Source organism: Peromyscus californicus, unplaced genomic scaffold (genome assembly GCF_007827085.1).
Source record: "Peromyscus californicus insignis strain IS unplaced genomic scaffold, ASM782708v3 Scaffold_10__1_contigs__length_136768540, whole genome shotgun sequence".
Classification (NCBI taxonomy): domain Eukaryota; kingdom Metazoa; phylum Chordata; class Mammalia; order Rodentia; family Cricetidae; genus Peromyscus; species Peromyscus californicus.
The window spans coordinates 86,555,993-86,577,002 of NW_026294391.1; the positions used below are offsets into that span (position 1 = coordinate 86,555,993).

Consider the following 21,010-nt stretch of genomic DNA (forward strand, 5'->3'; position numbering starts at 1 on the left):
AACGATTTAGGAAGGATTAGGAGTTGTGGCCTTGTTGGAGAAAGTGTGTTACTGGGATGTGGGTTTTGTGGTTTCAAAAGCCAATTCCAGGCCCATTCTCACTTTCTGTCCTCCTCCTGCCTGCAGATCAGGAAGTAAGCTCTCAGATACTGCTCCAATACCATGCCTGCCTGCCTGTCACCATACTCCTCACCTTGATGGTCATGGACTAAGCCTCTGAAACTATTAAGCAAACCCCTAATTAAATGTTTTCTCCTATATTTTTCCTTGGTCATGGTTTCTCTTCACAGCAGTAGAAAAATAACTTGAGACAGTGGGCTTAAAGCTACATATGACTGTTGACTGCTTTTCTCTGTTGGCAGCTTGCATAGCACCATTGAATACCGTAAGAACTAGTCCTTAGGGATGAGACTTGGAGGCTGGTTCCAGCTCAGTTCTTCCAAGTCCTGGGACTGAAGTGTGTGGTGTCTTCCACAGTAGGGTCATACCTTCAGATCCTGGGAGGCAACTGAGGGCAATGGCAGTGGCCTATATTCCTTGGGAGAGTGTCTTAGACTCCCCTAAACTGATTTCAGGAATTTTTAACATCCTCTCAGATTGCTTCAATTAGCTACTAATCATTAGGATGTAATGTTTAATTTTATTTGGATTGTTTCATTTCTGTTATTTCCCATTGATAATGATTTATAATTTTATTGCTTTATGATCTGATGAGATAGAAAATATTGTTTTTATTTTAAAATAATTTTACTTGCTCAGGAACCTAAATTAATATCTATATCACAGAATATTCCATAGGCTGCTGAGAAGATCTGTATCCTGTAGCTATTGAATGTAATATTCTATAGATACTTGCCCTAGTTTGCTTTCTTGTTGCTGTGAGAAACACCATAACCAAAAGCAACTTGGGGAGGAAAGGTTTTATTTCACCTTCCAGCTTGTAAGTCCATCATCCAGGGAAGTCAGGGCAAGAATTCAAGGTAGGAACCTGGAGGCAAAAACCATGAAGAAAAGATGCTTACTGGCTTGCTTCCCTTGGTTTGCTCAGCTGCCTTTTTATACAACCCAGGACTACCTGCCCAGGAGTGGCATCTCCATCAGAGCAGGGCGCTCCCACGTTAATTAAAAATATGCCCCACAAACTTGCCTAAAGGCTAATATGATTGAGGCAATTTCTGAGTTGAAGTTCCTTTTTCCCTTATGAGTCTAGCTTCTGTTAATTTGACAAAAATTAACCAGCACAGTGTCTAAGTCTATTTGATCTATAGTGCATTATGTCTGTGTTAACTGTCAGTTGTTATGTTTGGATTAATTGTCTACTGACAAGGGTTGAGTATTGTCATTGCTGAGTAGCTACAGTATTGGTTTATGATACTGGGTATACCAATATTCAGTGCTTACTTATTTATAGTAATGATAGCATATTGATGGGTTATTCCAAATATTTATTGGTTGTCTATATATTCTGAATAATTTTTTGGCTTGAAATCTACTTTGTCAGATCTGAGCATATAACTAGACCTGTTTTTTTTTTTCTGCTTCCAAGAGCTTGGTATATTGACTTCAGCCCTTTTGTTTTCAGAGTTTACTTATATTTGACAAATAAATTCATTTCCCTAAGGCACCAAACATCTAGGCTTCTCTGTAATGCAGTCAACTAGTTTGTATCTTTAGATTCAATAGTTAGGACCATTATAATTAAGATTAATATTAAGAGAATTTTTTTAATCAAGGAATTTTTTGGTTGATTTCATGGTTTCTTCAAATATTAATTGGCCTTGTTATTCTCCCTTCGTTGTACTAGGCACATGATTGTTTACTGAATTGTAAGTTTTTTCTATAATCTTCTTCATCTTTTACTATCATGAAATCAATTATTTTCTGTGTTCTCACAGTTAACACTCTATTTATTCCTCCTCTCTATGTAGGATTCCTTTAAATATATTTCTGATATGCTGACTTGGTAGCAACTGATTGTGGAGTTTGTGGAAAATCTTTATTCACTGACTTTAGGGGATAACTACTGGATATAATAATCACACTTGACATTTATTTACTGTAATGCTTAAAACACATCATTTGCTATTTTTGTGGCTTTTCAGGTTTCTGCCAAGAAGTCTGATGTTATTCTGAATCGTTGTCACTTGTAAGTGACATGGATATTTCTTTGCAGCTTTTAATGTTTTGTCTTCATTCTTTAGTCTTAGCATACTGTCCATGTTCTATAGCAGTACATTTTACTTCTTTTACATCTTAGAGATGTTATATCTGTTTAGAGTCTAAATGCCTCTTGTGATTAAAATTTATTTTTTTCTGTAGAATCAGGAAATTGTCTGCTTTAATTTTTATGACTGTTTTCTGTGTCTTAAGTTTTTATCTCACCTCATTTTTCTGCCTGTAGATATATTTTATCTTATGGTCATACTCCAGAAATTTGTGCTCAAGATTGCTTATTTTTCCCTTTACACATATATGAATATGATATTTCCTTCAACCAAGAAATTTAATTAAATAAAATAAAAGTTTTTAAAAAAATGGCCCCCAAAATGAGTGACACTTCGGAATTATGGCTTTGTTGGAGTAGATGTGGCCATATTGGAGGCAGTGTGTCACTGTGGGGGTGGGCTTTGAAGTCTCCTATACTCAAGCTACTGTACCAGTGAGACCATCTACTTCCTGTTTCCTGCATATTAATATGTACCAGCTCCTTCTCCAGCACCATGTCTGCCTGAGCACTGACTTCTATGCTTCTCATCATGATGCTAATGGACTAAACCTCTGAAACTGTAAGCCGCCATCTCAATGAAATATTTTCCTTTATAAAGAGTTGCTGTGGTCATGGTATCTGTTCACAACGATAGAAACCCTGACTAAGACATGTACAAATAAAGGAAAACATTTAATTGGGGCTGGCTTTCAGTTTCAGAGGTTTAGTCCATTATCATGACAGGAAGCATCTTGATCCACAGGCAGCAGAAGGAGACTGTGTATATGAGCAAGAGATATCGAGACCATGATTGGAAAAATTAGAGAGACAACTAGCCTTACTAATGGAAACACATGAACTGTGAACCAATAGCTAAGGAGCCTCCATGGTACTAGACTAGGCCTTCTGGATAAGTGAGATAGTTGTTTAGCTTGAAGTGTTTAGGGGGCCCCCAGGCAGTGAGACCGGGACTTGTCCTTAGTGCATGAGCTGGCTTTTTGGAACCTAGTGCCTATGGTGAGACACTTTGCTCAGCCTTGGTGCAGGGAGGAGGGCCTTGGACCTGCATTTACTGAATGTACCAGGTTCTGCTGACTCTCCAGGGGAGACCTTGCCTTGGAGGAGGTGGGAATGGGGGGTGGATTGGGGGGGAATGCTGGGAGGTGGGAGGAGGGAGGACGGGGAATCCGTAGTTGATATGTAAAACTAATAGAAAATCTCTTAATTAAAAAAAAGGAGACTGTGTCACTTGGCCTAGCTTGAGCATATAAGACCTCAAAACCTGCCTCCATAATGACACACTTCTTCCAACGAGGCCACATCCACTCCACCAAGGCCACACCTCCTAATAGTGCCACTCCCTGTGGGCCAAGCATTCACACACGAGTCTTTGGGGATGATTCCTATTCAAACCACCACAGGGACAATCATTTTTACTGACAGTAATATTCTAAGATGAGTGGATAGTCTACCCTTCTTGAATTATCAAGATAAGTAATATAATGGTTTCTCTGCAGAGAGATCAGAACACCTTTTTTTCAAAACCTTGTCCAGGATTCATTTCATCTACTGTCTGTTGTTGTTCTTGGTAGTTTTATTTTTGGAAGTAATATGTCCCTTTGCTCCTCAGTTTTGTCTTAAACAAGAAGAGATCCTGTCCAGCTTCCAGGAAGAGATCCTGTCTAGCTTCCAAGAAAAGATCCTGTCCAGCTTCTCAAATTTTTTTTGACTAAAGGCACCTTGGTAAGTTTCTTTGTCAAGAGAAAATAAAGTGCTAAGTTAGAACTGTTTTCCAATAAGTGAGTTTTAAATGAAAAACTTTTGCTACTGTGCCCACTAATTCTGACTGTTCATTATCTGAGTTTGAGACCTGGCCTTGTAGAAACTGTAGCCAGGAAGTGGTTATGTCTCACTCATAGATTAATTTTTTAATAGGTAAAGTTCTTATCTAAGAATATCTAGGGGGGCGGATGGGCAGATACTCTGAACCTGCTGGCAATGCGGTCCATGGTACAGCATAACAGAAGGATCTAGAGACAAGGCCCCTGACCTCTGAGGAGCCAATCAGAATGCCCTAGCGACTGCTTTAAATTGAGAAGGCCCAACAGTTACGAGGGAAATTGCCATCAAGACTGCGGGGGGAATGTCTCTTAGAAAATGGGTGGCGCTACTCTTGAGGACATGGAAAGTCAGAGGACTTAACGGACCCTCACATTTAGGTAAACTACAATAGTCTTTGTTTGAGGTTAATGGCTAGGGTAGAGGGATTAATCTGTGATCTTGATGGGTGGTCACTCAGGGGTTTTGAATCGGCTCACGTGTGGCATAGGTTTCTTTTGTGGTGGCAGTTTCTCAGGAGGTAGTGGTTTCTCCTGAGATGGTGGTAGCTTCAATTATGTGACTATTTCCTATTCCCTCTTTAAAGTTCTCCATACATCCTTCCTCCTCCTCTTCAAAGATTTATATTCCTGAGAAGGACTTGGTGGCATTTCCACAGTTGTGGTATAATGATTTGGAGTTCTTCATCAACCTGGGATAACGTGGTGAGATGTCTTTTATATGTGAGTCCTTTAAAACAGTAAGGACTGAACTGTGTAGATATGTGTTTCTCTTTCTACAGTATTTGATTATTTTAACTTGTTTTCACATCTGAAGAGCAAGTACATTCTCATGTACCTATGTTTCATAACCAATGTAGATGAGTGTGATTTCCTTTAGTATAATGAGCTCTGGAACTTTGGAAATGCATTGGAACTTTGTCAGACACTTGCTGTGTAACCACTCACTGGCCTTTATGATGCTCCTGCTTCTGTCTCTTTAATTGTGGTGTTACAGTTGTGTATCTCAGAACATGACCTATTTATTATTTTCCTTTAACTTATAAATTGACTTTAGGTGCATAAGAAAATGTTCACCCAGATTTCCCTAGTATACATAACTTATACATCTAAAAAATTACCAAAAACAAAGAGATTGCTGGCTAATAAGTTAACTACATATTTCATTTGAATTAGAAGATTTATTCAAATAATACTGTCATTGAATTCCAGGACTCCATTCAAGATACCTCAGTGAATTTAGTCATCATTCCTCCATAGTCAGTTTTAGTAGGACAGTTCCTCAGTCTTCACTGGACTTTACAAACTCAACATATGTGAAGATTCCTGGTCAGGCACACTTTCCAGACTTCTGTCGATTTGGAGGTGTCTCACTTACAATTTTTACACAGTGGGAACAATGCTGCATGTTGTTATGACACTTACATACATATATGTATAGTTCATTACATGTAATGTACATGTGTAATAAAAAATAAAATGAGGACTGCTTGGGTAGAGTAAGGGATTGTAGAAAAAGCAAGATGGGTGGAGGACAAAATAAGGTCAACATAAGTAAGGAACTACTATGTGCATATCTACATATATATTACATATATGTGTGAACAGTTATTTAAGTCTAAATACTGAATATGAGAAAACACATGTTATATATGTCTTCTTGAAATTCCCACCACCAAGTGTAACTGTTCCTTTTCCTTACATTCACTTCAGCATTTGTTCTTACTTGTTTTCTTGATTTTCCCCTTTCTGACTGGGGAAAGTATGGTTCGGTATGCCTTTGATGAACATTTATCTAATGGCTATGATTAACATTTTTAATTAATCTATTGGCCATTTGTATTCCCGTGAGAACTGTTGAGTGCATTTGCATTTGTCGATTTGGTGATTCCTTTATTTGGTGATTAAGTTTTGACTTCTTTATAGGTTGTAAATATTAATCATGTCAGATGTATAGTGGAAAAGCATGGTTGCTATTCTGATGTCTGCCTCTTCACAGTTACTTACGTCCTTGCTTTGCAGAAGCGTGTTTATTTCATGCAATCTCATTCATCAATTCTTGTTATTTTTTGAGCTGTTTCCAGGGTCCCTTTTTTAGAAAGACTGTGCCACACCTGTATCTTAAAATGTTTCCTTCGTGTTTTGTTACAGATTTCAGTGTGTCCCGTCATACATTAGGACCTTCGATCTATTTTGAATTAGTTTTGAGGAGTGAGGGACGGGATGAATGATGATTGATTTAGATTCAGTTAGCCAGTTTTACCCACTCCATTTGTGAAAGCAGTTTTCCTTTGTGTTTGTTTTTTTGCATCTTTAAAAATACATAAGTGGCTGTGGCTGTGGCTGTATGGTTTTATTTCTGAGTCTTCTATACTATTCCAGGGGTCTACATCTCTCTCTTTTTGCAGGAGCATTCATATTTGTTGCTAGCTCCATAGTGTAATCTGAGAGCAGGTGTTGTCCCACCCCCAGCATTGCTGTGGCTTGTGGTATTGTATTCCCCCAAATACTGTGCATGCCACCATATTAAACATAGAAGTTAGGCAGTGGTAGCACACGCCTTTAATCCTAGCATTCCAGAGACAGAAATCCTTGTGTTCTAGGATACAGCTAAGCATGGTGACTCACGCCTTTAATCCCAGAAAGCAAGCCTTTAATCCCAGGGAGTGGTGGTAGAAAGCAGAAAGATATATAAGACGTGAGGACCAGAAACTAAAGGTATTTGGCTGGTTAGGCATTTGGCTTGGTTAAGCATTTTGGCTGGTTAAGCATTCAGGCTTCTAGCAGCAGTTCAGCTGAGAGCCATTGGGATGAGGACACAGAAGCTTCCAGGCTGAGGAAACAGGACCAGCTGAGGAATTGGCAAGGTGAGATAGCTGTGGCTTGTTCTGGTACTCTGACCTTCCAGCATTTACCCCAATAACTGACCTCGGGTTTGATCTTATTAATAAGAACTGTTAAGATTCATGCTACAGTGGCTACTTATGGTCTGTTGTTTTTGCCCCTGAATTTTAGGACTTGGTTTCCTTTGAGCTAAATATAATTGGGATTTTGCAAGGCATTGCACTGCATCTGTGTGTAACTTTCAGTAACATAGTCATTTTGCTAATCTATGTGAGTGGGAAGCTTTTCGCTCTTCTAGTGTCTCTTTCCATTTCTTCAGTGATTTAATGTTTTGATTGTTGAAGTACTTCACTCCATCCGTTAGGTTTGTGCCCAGGTATTGTAAATTTTTGAAAACGTTGTGCATTGGATTGTGTTTCTGATTTATTCCTCAGTATCAGGGTTTGGGGTCACTATGGACTGCACAGTATTTATGCTGCTGTGCAGCCTCCTTCCTTGGTGGAAGTGTTAAGCACATACTAGTGTTTGTGTTTGAGTGTTTGTATTCTTGTAACCATATGAGCACATCACTTGCCCATAGAGATTATTTAAGTTCTTCTTTTACATTATCCCACTTATTTCCTTCTTTTGTATTATTGCTGTGGGCAAATCCTTCAAGCAGCATATTGAAAAGGGTTTTAGAGAGCAGATCCCATTGTCTTATTCCTTGACTTTAGATAAAATGGTTTCTGGTCTTCACAGTTTAGTATAATGTTAGCTACAGGTTTGTTATGGAGAACCATTTTATGTTGAGGTGTGCTCTTAGACTCTTCAGGGCTTTTGTCATTAACCGGTCTTTAGCTTTTTCAAGGTCTTTTCTGTGTGTTTTTCCAGTTTTAGGATGTGCCCTGCTTAAGCAAGCACACTTTTCTGCATATTTTAGATCATCCTCTGATCTCTGCTCTGAATGTATTTATGTGCTGTATAGTCTTTACTGATTTGTGTAACATGAACTACCCCATGTCTCTGATAGGAACCCAACTTGATCATGATGTTTTTAATGTGGGCTGGTGAGCAGGCTGCATGACCTGAGTTAGGTCTTCTCTGAGTTTTGCCTTCACTATTTATTTATTTTTATGTTGTTGATGTTTAAAGGTATAATTTGCTTCAGTCTTTCTTCCAGTTTTAATGTTCTTTAGGTTAACTGATATTGATACACTGGTGAACCTTTCTATACTGCTTTTTGTTTGTATTTTTTATTTTTAGTTCTAATAATTCTATTTTTTGTTTGTTTTCAAACTCACAATTTCTTGCTGATGTTCTCATGTATGTTTTTGGTTTGCATCTCCATGTCCTTAGTTGGATTCCTTCACCTGCTACTTTGTATCTTCTTTGATATTACATAATATCTTTTCATGTGGAGTTTGAATTCTTAGCCCAGCCTTTCAACCACTTCATCACCTTTAGTTTCATCATTTGAGGGGCTATGATCATTTTTCCTGCTTTTCATATTACTTGTGCCTCTGTGTTATATTTTCTTCATCATTTACTATTGGTTTCTCTTCAAGTTTTATTTGGAGAAACTAGTGAGCAGCCTCCTTTTGCAAGCCAAATCTCCAGTACTGTTCACAGAAGACAAAAGTCACCACTGTAGCAGTTGTGACACCAGTGTAGACCGTGTCCATAAAAAGACATGAAATATTAACTCCAACTGCCCAGCCCAAACGAAAAAAGAACAGGAATCAAAAACAGTGTGCAGTGAACTATGAGGTTAAAACTGTATGGGGGTCCATGTGGTTATAGTAAATGAACTAAATGAACTGAGTAGGGTGGGAGGAACCTAAGAAGAAGCAATGTTGAATAAAAGAAAGTGGAGGAGGAAAAAGGGGAAGCATGTGAGGAAGAGGAGGGGAAAGAGGAAGAGACAATGATAGGAGTGCATAATTACAAATGTGTGAACCCAGCTAGGTAAATGTAAGGAAAGGATAAAACCTAGAAGGTTTGAAAATGCTGTAAAGTAGCAATGATACAGAAGCATAGAGGAAAGAAAAGGAGGGAACATAATTGACAAAAACAAGTGTTTTAAATGTCCAAGTCTTAACGGTGCTTATTTCTAGGTCCACTACTGGAGTATGCCAACTGAGAACTGACTTTGGACTTTTTCACCTCTATTGACTTTTAGGTTGGTGCTGAGCCCTGACCAGTCAAAGGTCAGTTATCTGACACAATTCTCTTCCTTTTAGGAGCTCTCATTTTTTTCTGTGTCCCACGAACCTCTGCTATGTATTAATAGCTTTTATACCTATAGGGTGCAGGTGCTCCCTCTCTCCAGAGACTCTTCAGTTTGTAAATTATGAAGTTGCTGATGTCCATGCAATTATCTCATATGTGTTTTAAGAGTTGAGAAGGAAAGGACCCTGATATTTTTGTTGGGGATTTGATCTCAAGGCATTCTTGATTCCCACCCAGCAGAAGACAGCCTGTGCGAGAGAGGAGGTTGCTGAATCTTTAAGGTCTTACCTTTTCTTAACCTGACACTTCCGTTTTGTTTGTTCTCTGATTTTGGATTAGTTTTAAATTATTGTTTGTGTGTTTGTATGATGTGTTTAAGTGCAGGTGAGTACATGTCAAAGAGCTCTATGGAGGTCTGAGGACAACTCTTTACAGTAAGTTCTTTGTTTTGGGTATTAAAGGGGTAAGTTATGAATATTCTGATTCTGTGTTTCTTTTTGTTTTGTCAAATTCTTAATTTCCCCCTTTTGTTTCCTTCCCCATAATTACCAGATTTCTTTGGATGATTCTCACACCCTCTTTGACTTTACACTTTCTCAGAAACTGTTTCAAAGACTGTAGTTTCAAGTTTTCATTATATGACATCACTCACTTATTTTTTAAATAATTTTATTAATTCTTTGAGAATTTCATACAGTATATTTTGAACATATTCACCTCCTCAACTCCCCTTCACTACACTTTTCAGCTCTCCCATCACTTCCCAACCAACCTTGAGATTAGTTCTTTTTTTGTTCTTTCCACATTGAGTCCGTTCATTTTTTATTAAGAAAATTTTTTCATTCATTTACACACCAATCAAAGATCCCCCTCTTCTCTCCTCACACTCCACCAGCCTCCCCCTTCAAATCCACCCCCTCACTGTCCCCCACATGAAGGCAAGGCCTCCCATGGAGAGGCACATCTAGTAGAGGCAAGTCTAAGCCCTTCCCCCTGCCTCAAGGCTGCACAAGGTGTCCTATCATAGGTAGTGGGCTCCAAAAGTCCACTCATGCACCAGGGATGGATTCTGATCCTTGAACGCATTGGTGTGGGGGACCACTTCCTAAATATAACACCAGTAGCAAAGGCACTGAGAACAGCAATTAATAAATGGGACCTCCTGAAACTGAGAAGCTTCTTTGTCCTAAGGCAAAGGACACAGTAAGTAAGACAAAAGGACAGCCTAAAGAATGGGAAAAGATCTTCACCAACTCCACACCTGACACAGAGGGCTGATCTCCAAAATATATAAAGAACCCAAAATATATAAAGAAATCAAAATAACAAGTCCATTCATTTTTAAGATATATTAATTACATATCTTAATGGAATTCACTCTGTATTTCCTTACCTTCCTCTAGTCTACACTAACCATGTCATATAGTTCTTTTTCCAACTCAACACCTGATGTGGCACCTTTACTAGATGCTTAGAATGTCTGTTCTGTTTTCAGTAGACTGTTACTACGTAAGGGAGAGAACATAAGGATTTAATTGGACAGCTCTGGGAGAGTTGCTTCATTACACTGGTTCTCCTTTTATCTTTAGGATACATTTTTGTATTTAGGATTATGTTGGGACTGGTGTTTCTGGCCATAGGCTCAGGTCATTTTGAAGCCCCTGACCATCTTCTTCATGCATATCTCTTGCAATTTTGGTGTGTCTTCATATGCCACAAAAGTGATCCAAGTATGACAAGTCATGGGCTGGAATGTCATTCTTTTTTTTCTTTAATCACAGTTAATTGGATGTCTTAGTATTTTATATTTCCAAGCGAATGATGATAGAATCACTTTCGTATAGATTTACCCTTTCTTTTTGATGGCTTATATACTATTGAGATGAAATATCAGAAGTCATGTAGCTAAGCGACCAAAATTGTCTTCTGCTAACCTAGTGCTCATTTCTGTTGGTATTTGATCACTTACAAATATTTATGTATACACATATGTAAAGGAGTTGGTTTTATGTCTATTCATACACAAATAGACCTTAATACATTCACAAACCAATTTCTTTTGCCTACAAATAGAGGCAGGTATCCAGAAATGACTGTTTTATTTATTCTACAAATAGTTACGTATATTGCTAACAGTGGTTGCAAAGAAGATTCTGTGGCCATCTGTCAAGTTTTCTAATGTTTCTCACCTTCCTGCAGGTTCTTTAAGATGGACAACAAGGAACTGCCCACACTGTTGAATCTTGCTATACAGCATCTACTGAATAATGAGCCTGCAGCAATTCACGCTCTCGAGGAGATCCCAAGGGAGCTTTTTGTTCCATTGTTCTCTGCTGCCTTCAAGGGTGGCCATAAGAATATAGTGAAAGCAATGGTGAAGGTTTGGCCCTTTATGTGTCTCCACATTGGATCATTAAGGACACGGGAGTCCCAGCGGGAACTCCTGAAAGCCATGGTCGAGAGTCTTCAGTTCCTACCTGTCCAGAACTCGGCTTCTAGGTAAGACCCTGTATTATAATAGAGATGTGCTAAGACACAGGCGGTTATGCCACAGCCTGCTATTCTTCCAAAGGTAGTATGCAAAAAATGAAACAGTGAAAAAGACTATGGGACTGATGGTCCAGTGCTTGAGGTCACTTTGAGAACAAGTGTCTTACAAGGTTGGGTATGGAATGTAAGCGATTGAGGGCACTGTTGATGGATTCGCATTATGGTGTTATTATTACATAAAAGAAGGACATGAGTGTTAAGACTGCTGAGGATTGGTGGAGAATAAAAGAGAAAATAGTGTGTACTGTTTACTGATAATTTTGTTCTGTTGTCCACTGCTGCTTCCTCAGTGGATGGGCATGAGAAGACACTGACAGCAATGGTAAGAGCTTGGCCCTTTTTTGTCTCCACGCCAGAAAATTAAGCATACAAGAAACATGGTGAACTGAAAGACATGCTTGATGGTCTTCAGGTGTTACTGCCAAGAACTCAGCTTTTCAGTAAGAATGTGTATAATGGGTATATGGCAAGATAGCAAAACATTATCCTGTAGCCTGTTACAAGAGAGGACTGGATAATCTTTCACAGTTAGTTAATGGTGAACGCTGAAGATCAATGTGAGGTGGTTGGTACATCAGTTGAAGTTATCTTAAAAACTCTAATGTCTTACAGAGGGTTTTAATTTTGTAATAGATGTGAGTGAGGCTACTGTTGATAGAGATACGTAATGACAATGTTTCGTGGAAGACAGGAATAGCAAGACTTGTGAGCATTAGTTGATCATAGAAAATAGTAAAGGATACAGGATTTGAATAAGAAAGTCTTGCTAGTAGCTGGTATATGGAATAACAAAAAGAAAAAAAGATGATTTTGTCAGTACGTGTTATCAGTGATCCTGCTCAGTTACATTAATGTTTGCTACCTCTTAGTGTTCTGTGTTCTCTTTTCCCTGCAGGAGCCCTAAACTGAGGATCCTAGATTTAAGGCAGGATTTTGGCTGCAAGATCATCTGCCCGGAGAGTAGTGCTAAGTCACCTGCCTGTTTTCACTCCTGTGCTTACTCTGAGCACTCTATCTTGAAAATCGAAGGCCAGTGTAGTATGGCAACTACTTCAGAACCTGGGGCTCAGTCCTCCAAGCAGGCTATGGAATTATTAGTGAACCTTTCCCTTGGTAGAACCTTAAGGGAAACTGAATTTCTGGTTCTGCTTCTGAATAAAGTAGAGCAGAGCTCAGGCTCTTTGCACCTGTGCTGCCGAGATTTGCAAATAGACAAATTGTGTGACTGTAGAAATACCCTACATCATCTGGATCTGAAATGTATTGATCACCTGGCAGTTGACCAGGCTTCTCTGAGTGAGGTCACCACCCTTCTGGCTCAGGTGGTGCACCTGGACAGACTTTGTCTGTGTAAAATCACTTGTAGGTCTTTGAATGGGGAAGCCTTTCGAAATTTTATCTCTGAGCTTGGGCGTATGGACCATCTCAATGAGCTCAACTTGTCCTCTTTCTGTCTCACAGATCATCTTGAAAATGTCCTGAGGTAAGGGCATGGGATGGATACCGTGTTTCCAATAATAGCCTGTTTTTAAGATGAGAGAAATAATTCTTCGATATTCTTAAGCTTCCTATAGCCCTTTCTCTTTCCACCTCAGCATGGGCTATGCTGGGAGTTTAAAAACAGATAGGGAAGGGTATCTTTCTGTAGTTGAAGAGAAAATGGGGTTACAAAAACCTTAGTCAGCTGAGCATGTGCGGGCAGTGTGCTCATTCCAGAAGTATAAAGGTGGAAAGAACAATGCAGTCCTCCTCTGGCCATCGAGAGAGGAAGAGGAGGAATTGAGAGAAAGACTTCAGGTTGGGCACAGGTGCACATAGCCATCTACCCATAGACAGTAATGTCAGAGCATTAGGAAAATCTCCAAGGTTCAGGCCGTGACTGTAGAGGCTGTCACTTGTGGACTGGCCACAGGGAGCTTCCAGTTCGTTGCTCCTCTGTCCTATCTCTTCTGAGCAGGTGAACTAGCTCAGTAATTACTTAATAGATAATATTTTTCACCAAGTTTTTCACACAACTGTATAACAATATATTGTACACAGTGTCAAGGTTAAAATATTACTTGTCTGGTTGGTAAAGTGTCTTTCATAGACCCACAAGTCTACTAAGTACGTGAAAGCTCACATCATTTGCTGCTGGTGCAATCCATGTACAAAGTAGTTTGTTTCAGATTCATATATATAGTTCCCCTCTTCTAGTCCTCATTTTTCAGAAATACTTTTCTGTTTCCTCCCTGCAGAGTCCTACCAGCTAGTTTGGAATTCTTACATCTACCATTCTGTGGACTTTCTTACAACGACTTCAAGTTTCTGTCTGAGTGCCCTCAAGCCAACCACTTAAAGCTCCTGAATATCAGCAACAACCCAATGAACTGGGAAGATAGTGAGCCCCTTTATAACCTCTTGCAGAATAACTCTAGCACCTTGCAACATCTGGCAATCAATCATTGCCTTTTAACAGACTCTACAATCTCTGTTCTCATCTCCGTACTAAGTCGCTGTTCTCAACTCCGAATCCTCAACTTTTCCTCCAATCCAATTACCATGACTATGCTAATGAGGATTCTTGAGCACTTAACATCCTTGGTGCAGCTTAAATATGTGTTTTGTCCTATCCCTGTGCATTGCTATAGGAGATGGCACTTTCAGGACAGTTTAGATCGACAGAAGCTTGCTGATGTGCAGGCACAATTGAAAAGAATGCTACAAGAGGCAAAAAGGAACGACATGCATTGGATCACTTTCTCTGATTAAATTTACAGTCCAACACAGTTTCACATTGACATGTTCCCTTTAAGTATTAAATGTTTTTTCTTGATCCCATTGACTGACTATATAAGGTTATTATGTTGTAGCAAAATACAGTTAAAAATATAGGTATGTAACTGATTTCTATAGAGAATAACTTAGAAGAAGATGGAGGAATCTGAGAGTGTCTGTGTGTCTCTTGACTATTGTTCTTGATAGTACTTCATCCTACCTACTAAAGTTTTAGGTAGAAGAGTTGGAAAGACTACATCATAAATTACCACAGCCTTGTCCTCACTGAGATTTACTTCTGGGCACTTGACACCAGACATGACACTCTAACCTTTCCTAGATATGTTTTTGGAGGGCAGGTGGTTATTGAAACTGATGCTTTTATCCCCTGAGTTGTATTAAGCTTCTCTATTAAGATGTTTTCAGTTGCTTATAGAAAACCATCTGGATTTAACAGTGAGAAAAAGAATCTGTGCCCATTACCCATTGAATGGCTCAGTTTTTATTTCATACTCATTTACCAAGGATCGGTTTGCGATATTATTGTAGGCAGCAAGAATGAACAGACAAACAAGACAAGGTCCCTGTCTCAAGCCACTCAGAGTCTGAATGTTTCTGTGGTTTATCTATTCCTCCACTGTTCATTAGTGCATAGAAGAAAGTTGTTTTACACTCTTGGGCCCCGATTTATCTTCCTTGTTCTTGTTACATGGTCTGTTCGATGTAAAGTGAACTCTATGATGTTGACTCTTCTCAACAGAATTCATGGATTCAATGTTACCATCTTGGAGGCTTTCTCAAACATCTGCTTGATGTCTGCCTTCTGTCGTTGTGCAAAATGCCTGACATAATAGACTAGTTCGGAAGAGAACTTTGTTTCCCTGCTTTAGACATTTCACCATGATTGTTTAGTTGCACTGGTTTGGAACTTCAGCAAGGCAGAACATGGTAAAGAGCTTGTGGTCGAGGGAGATCCTTTCAATTCATGAGGCCAGGAAGCAGAGAGAGCCGGAGCCTGAGTCCCTGTACAGCCTTCAGGAGTGGGACTACACTGATATGCATCCTTGAGCTAGCCTGCTCTAAAGTTTCTACCACCTGCCCTGGAAACTGTTCTTGAACTAACCTATTCAAAATTTTCACCCACCTGCCATGGAGCCATCAACTTGAGACTACCTTTTATCATATTAGCTTGGGAGACATTTAGGATACATGGCATAACTCTTCCTTCATGGTATACATGATTATGTTTGAATATTCTGCTGTTTCTTTTCTGTTAAAGTTGCTACAATTGCTATAATATTGTGTAGCAAATATGAATGTGGAGTCCTTTATATTTGATACTCCAAAATGTGATTACCATACATAGAAAAGCATGTTTGTTCAAGATATAATAAAAAAGCATGTCAAACCAATTAATTAGCAGCGTATTTATGTTATGAATGTATTGAAATGGGAATACACTGCATTGCAAGGATATAGCAAAAGTGTATAAAATTTAGTTCGTTCCTATCACATGCTGAAATGTCAACACCACTGCATTTTAATTACTTAATAAGGAAATGAAACAAAAATAACCATTTATGCAGTTTTTTTTTTTAAAAAACTAACTGCATTTTAAAGATCTAGCAAGAAAAAGCAAAAACAATAATATGTCTATATTGTTTCAATTTTTAAATGATAACATACTGGATTTCAGATCAGCCAAGCAAAAATATAGTTAAAAGTTACAGAATTTTGTTCATAGTTCTCATATATTGAGATGATATTTGACTACATCTTAGAGATATAAAACATGAAAATTTATCTACAAAACTAAAGTTTGCTTGTATGATTACACTTATATTTTGCTAAGTGTCACAACATGGGTGTGTGGGTTCACACAGAAAGAAAACTCAGAGGCACCTTAAGAATGAATTGAGCCTTTCACAGCTGCAGGGGATCCAGTCTCTTAAGAACTGAAAAATTTTCCCTTCACCCAGGGCAATTTTTCTCTATATTTACAGTTTAGCCAGTTAATTTCCATATGTTCAAAACAACCTGAAAGAAGCTCCCAAAAATATAATGGCCAGTGCAAATTCCTCAAATCATCGGGTACCACAGTTTTCCGGTTCTGAACCAAGTTTTGCTTAGGCCTTTGTATCTGAGACAAGATTCACATAGGGCAACAAAAGAAACAAAAGGTATCAGTTAAACAAAAGATGGATTAGGGCTAGGTGCTACTCTCTGGAGCCCAGACCAGGTGTAGCCCAGTGGGAGTGCAGCTACAGATCCCCCATTCTTTTATACAAAAATCAATTATCTTGAAGGTTATGCAGCCTCACAGTAAATATAGTCTTTTTTTCTGTCTTACAATCTTACGTAAGTAGACCAAAACATATTTTAAAGCAAATAAAGTTACTATTGCTAGAACAAGAGCAACACCTGCGAGGATAAGAAATCTATTAAAGTGATTCGTAGGATTGAATGAGGCTGTGGTATCTGCAAGACTTTCCATAATGTCCATTCCTGTCGTATCAGGTAACTTTTTTGCAAAAGTTTCTTTAATTTCTTTCTGTAAAGCATAAATCATTTGAGAAGAATTAGGGTGGTCCAAAAAATGCATCTTAACCTTATCCCAATCATACTTGCTTTCATTAAATCTCAAGGGTGTGATAAAATAAGAAGAAACATTCTAATCACATTTTAATTTTATCTGCTTCAGATTTTCTAACTGATCCTCTAACAATACAACAGCTTGCCTTAACTCAGCTAACTCATTTACTATTTCATCAATTTTATTCTGTTTAGTGCACAGTTCTTCTGAATGTTTATGCCAATCTCTAATGAATTCAGCGGTTTGGATTTCTTTATGAAGCACCACTCCAGCTGTTGCTGCTGTGGCTGTCAATGCAATGATTCCTGTAATAACTGCGACCACCAGTTCACCCATTCAATGTATTTTTTTAATATTCTTTCAGTGAGCTTCTGTACTAGGATCCTCACGAGAGAGTCTTGCCATGGCCATGACAACTTCACTGGTATCCAGATTGCTGGCCTTGTTCTAAGATTATATAAACTTTCAAAGGTCAAATTTAAAGACATACTAGAATTAGCACAGGTATGAAGGGTACAGCATTCACAAGTAATGCTGTATTTATTCGGGTGCCATTGTACAGGCCCTTTAAGTAGCAAGTAAGGTAATGGTGCCCATGCCATAAAAGGATGGCTTTGATTTAGTCTAAAAGAGTGTACTTATTGCCGGGCGGTGGTGGCGCACGCCTTTAATCCCAGCACTTGGGAGGCAGAGCCAGGCGGATCTCTGTGAGTTCGAGGCCAGCCTGGTCTCCAAAGCGAGTTCCAGGAAAGGCCCAAAGCTACACAGAGAAACCCTGTCTCGAAAAACCAAAAAAAAAAGAAAAAAGAAAAAAAAAAAAGAAGAGTGTACTTATCATCCTTAATGTTTAATTTTCCTTCCCACGCCTTAAGAGGTGGAAGGCACTTGCCAATTTCCACAAGTTAGTCTGAACTGAATCGCCAAATTGCAGGAGGGGGCTTGCCATTCCAACTCCATGCCACCGAATAGGTTCATTAACTGGAGCACTGATTTCCACAGTTCCATTCAAATTATACAGTTTCAATCTTAACTCTGAGTGAGAATACTTTCTCTGAGGGGAGCAGTAAGGGCTCCAATCACTGATGTCTCCTTTGGAGATATTAGCACTCGAGTTTTTTCACTCTTACACTGTTGGCAGTGTACCCAGTCAGATTCCTTGCTGATAACCCTCATCTCTCAGAAAGGTAGATTTACGGAATTAGTAGCATTAATCTCTTGTCCTTTAAAACCAGATGCATGAAGCATATAAAGCTTATTATGATAATCTTGGGTAGTATTGACTATGAATAACCATATTTTAGAGGTTATTTTTAGGTATTGAATTCCATTTCCCATGCAAATAGGAATTCCTTGTACTCCAACGGTATAATTGTCAAACACTTTACCCTCCTCCATTGGCTGAGCAGGACCTCGGTTGTCATAAGGACCAGGTAGCCAAGATAAACCATTACAGGAATATTCATATCTGCCCAACTTACTGCTAAGTTAATTGGAGGATTGGGGATAAAAGCCTAGAAATCATGATCCATCCCTTTTACCTGCACCGTTACCATGGAAAGCATGGCAAGAAGTAAGTTTGTAGCATTTAGAGGCTTGTGAGTCATGCAAAGTATTGTCTCTCCTTTATCACACAAACTCTTAAGCTGTCCCCAGGTGGAAGGATTAGTTGTTTGTTGCAAAGGTCTCCTGTGTCTCAACTTGGGCAGAGGCATTGCTGCATCTGCATCATCTTGGAGATGTCTCTTGCTCATGGCTGATTTTTATCAATTTCAATGGAATCTACAATTTATTATCTCCTGTGGAAACATAAGCATAACCTCGGCCTTAACACTTCCCCTGGGCTATTTTGATGTTAAAACATTATAATACATGGGCTGACTCAATTCAGCAATTCTTTTCATAATTCAAATGTTTTTCTGTTTCATTGGTGTTTAAAAAATTTAAAATTAGTAAGGCATTATGCAGTCTATCTCTGGGGGTCCTCATATCCCCCTTCTGTTTAGCAAACATCTCTTTTAGAATGTGATTGGATCTTTCAAAAATTGCTTGTCCTGTAGTTTTGTATGGTATCCTGGTAACATATTTTATATTTTAGCATGCAAAAAATTGTTTCATTTTACTGGAAGCATAAGCTGGGGCACTATCAGTCTTAATTTGTGCTGATAAGCCCATTACAGCCATTGTTTCTAATAAATGTGTAATTATAGAATCTGCCTTTTCAGAACTTAAAGCAAATGCCTTTTAGAACCCAGAATAAATGTCAATGGTACGATGAACATATTTTAATTTTCCAAAATCTACTAAATGAAATACATCCATTTGCCAAACTTCATTCCTTTGTGTACCTTTAGGATTAGTTACTGCAGGTAAAGGAACCTGATTATAAAAAGAACAAGCAGGACAGATTTTTATGATTTCCTTAGCCTGTTGTCAAGTAATAGAAACTTTTTTCTTTAATATTATTAACATAGTGTTTCTTAATGTAAGAGCCCCAGAAATAGGTACTCTTTTTATTATGCAGGGAAGAATTCATTCAGGTTTTTTTTATGAACTGAATTTTCTTACTTTTTGGATATTTGTTAATTTTTCCTAAGAAATTACTACAAGCTTTTTACCAATCATCATTAATCTCCCACAATTGCCTAATTTCAGTATTGGTATAGGGTACCACAATCTCAGCTGGATCCATACCTGACAATTGACGAAGTCTTAATCTTCCCTTTATGATTAGTTCAGAAACTTTTCTATATAGGTTTTTGTTTTTGTTTTTGTTTTTGTTTTTTTTTTTACTGTGAGCTAAGAAAATCTATTCCAAAATATAATCCTCTCTCTGCATAATGAGTCTGTTATGCTCATATTGCGGGTACCCCCAAAAGACCACCACAGAGACTGAATCCTGTATGTAAAAGCAAAGAGCCTTTATTCTCAAACTCAGAGCTTAGACTCTCTGTCTGACACAGAGGTGAGAGCAGAGAGTCCAGAACCCAGGCAGGGTGGGGTTTTTATCATAGCAGAGGTTGGGGTGAGGGGATTTCCAGGATTTGGGACCCTGATTGGCTGACATTTGTCTAGGGGTATAGGGAATGCTTGGAATGTCAGGTATTTCCTCTTAGATTCAGGCCCCACTGGGTGGAGCCAGCTTATGGCTTTTCCTGAGTCCAGGTGTTGCCTGCCAGAAGCTATGTCTGGGCCTCTAAGCCTGTCACAGCAGCTATGTGGTCAAGCTGTTTTGGTGCCCCCCCCCACATTTCTCCCCTTCACAAGTACCAATGACAGGACCAGATCATGAGTTCTATCTGTCCAGGGGTTCAAGGGTATTGGGACCTAAGAACTGTTAGCTAACAGATTTTTCTAGGGCAGCAACATCTGTATCTGTTGCCATTCTTTAGGCCCTGTAGTTCTGATCTTTGAGTACAACCAGATTATAATCTTATACAATATCTCTTTGGTTCTGCACAAAGAAAGTCAAGTGTTTTATCTTCCTACAGAGCCATTTCAGTTAATAAATTTATCAATTGACAATTCTGAACCTATTTTCCTGTTATGTCAATGGGTATTATAGTTGGCCATCTTGCCCCTATGCCAGGGAGTTTCCTTTTGATCCAGCATTTCAACCTATTTTAGGCAGAGAACATGGGACAACATAGTCTCTTCTGGAACTGCTTCAAGCTGGCATTGGGGCACCATTTCAGGGCACCAAAAAGGTTGAAAGGCTAGTCAAAGGCTGGGCATGGGGCATCTGTCAGAAGCATGTTACTATCTGACCCAGCTGTAGAGACAGGGAACAATAACATTGGCTGGGCTGGTCTATGTCAGCTTTTAGCAAGTCCAGAGCTCATAGTCATCTGGAGCAGTGTAGTCAACAACTGAAGCTTGGAGGTGTCTACCAGACAAGTAGAGACCTGTTGAGACAAATTTAAACTAGAAACAGAAGCTAAAATTTATGAACTGGCCAGCCCAGTGAAGTTTGCTGTGGCAAGGGGAGTGGCACTCAGCCTGGCATGGAGCATG

The 21,010-nt window shown here is 38.9% G+C and overlaps 2 protein-coding genes across 2 annotated transcripts in view; one reads left to right on the forward strand and one right to left on the reverse strand.

The window, feature by feature from the left end:
- Positions 1–21,010, reverse strand: part of Tmsb15b (thymosin beta 15B) — a 69,128-nt gene that overhangs the window by 23,813 nt on the left and 24,305 nt on the right. The gene's annotated exons all lie outside the window — the stretch shown is intronic.
- On the forward strand, positions 11,309–14,400 carry LOC128109208 (melanoma antigen preferentially expressed in tumors-like). Its single transcript, XM_052736417.1, has 3 exons — positions 11,309–11,598; positions 12,545–13,132; positions 13,887–14,400. Exons 1-3 carry the CDS (start codon positions 11,309–11,311, stop codon positions 14,398–14,400), a joined length of 1,392 nt encoding a protein of 463 aa, XP_052592377.1.

Excerpts from the sequence above, each read along its gene's own strand:
- LOC128109208 (XM_052736417.1), top strand. The coding sequence starts at position 11,309 with ATGGACAACAAGGAACTGCCCACACTGTTGAATCTTGCTATACAGCAT. Across the intron at positions 11,599-12,544 it reads GTCCAGAACTCGGCTTCTAG|GAGCCCTAAACTGAGGATCC; the intron begins GTAAGACCCTGT and ends TTTTCCCTGCAG. Across the intron at positions 13,133-13,886 it reads CATCTTGAAAATGTCCTGAG|AGTCCTACCAGCTAGTTTGG; the intron begins GTAAGGGCATGG and ends TCCTCCCTGCAG.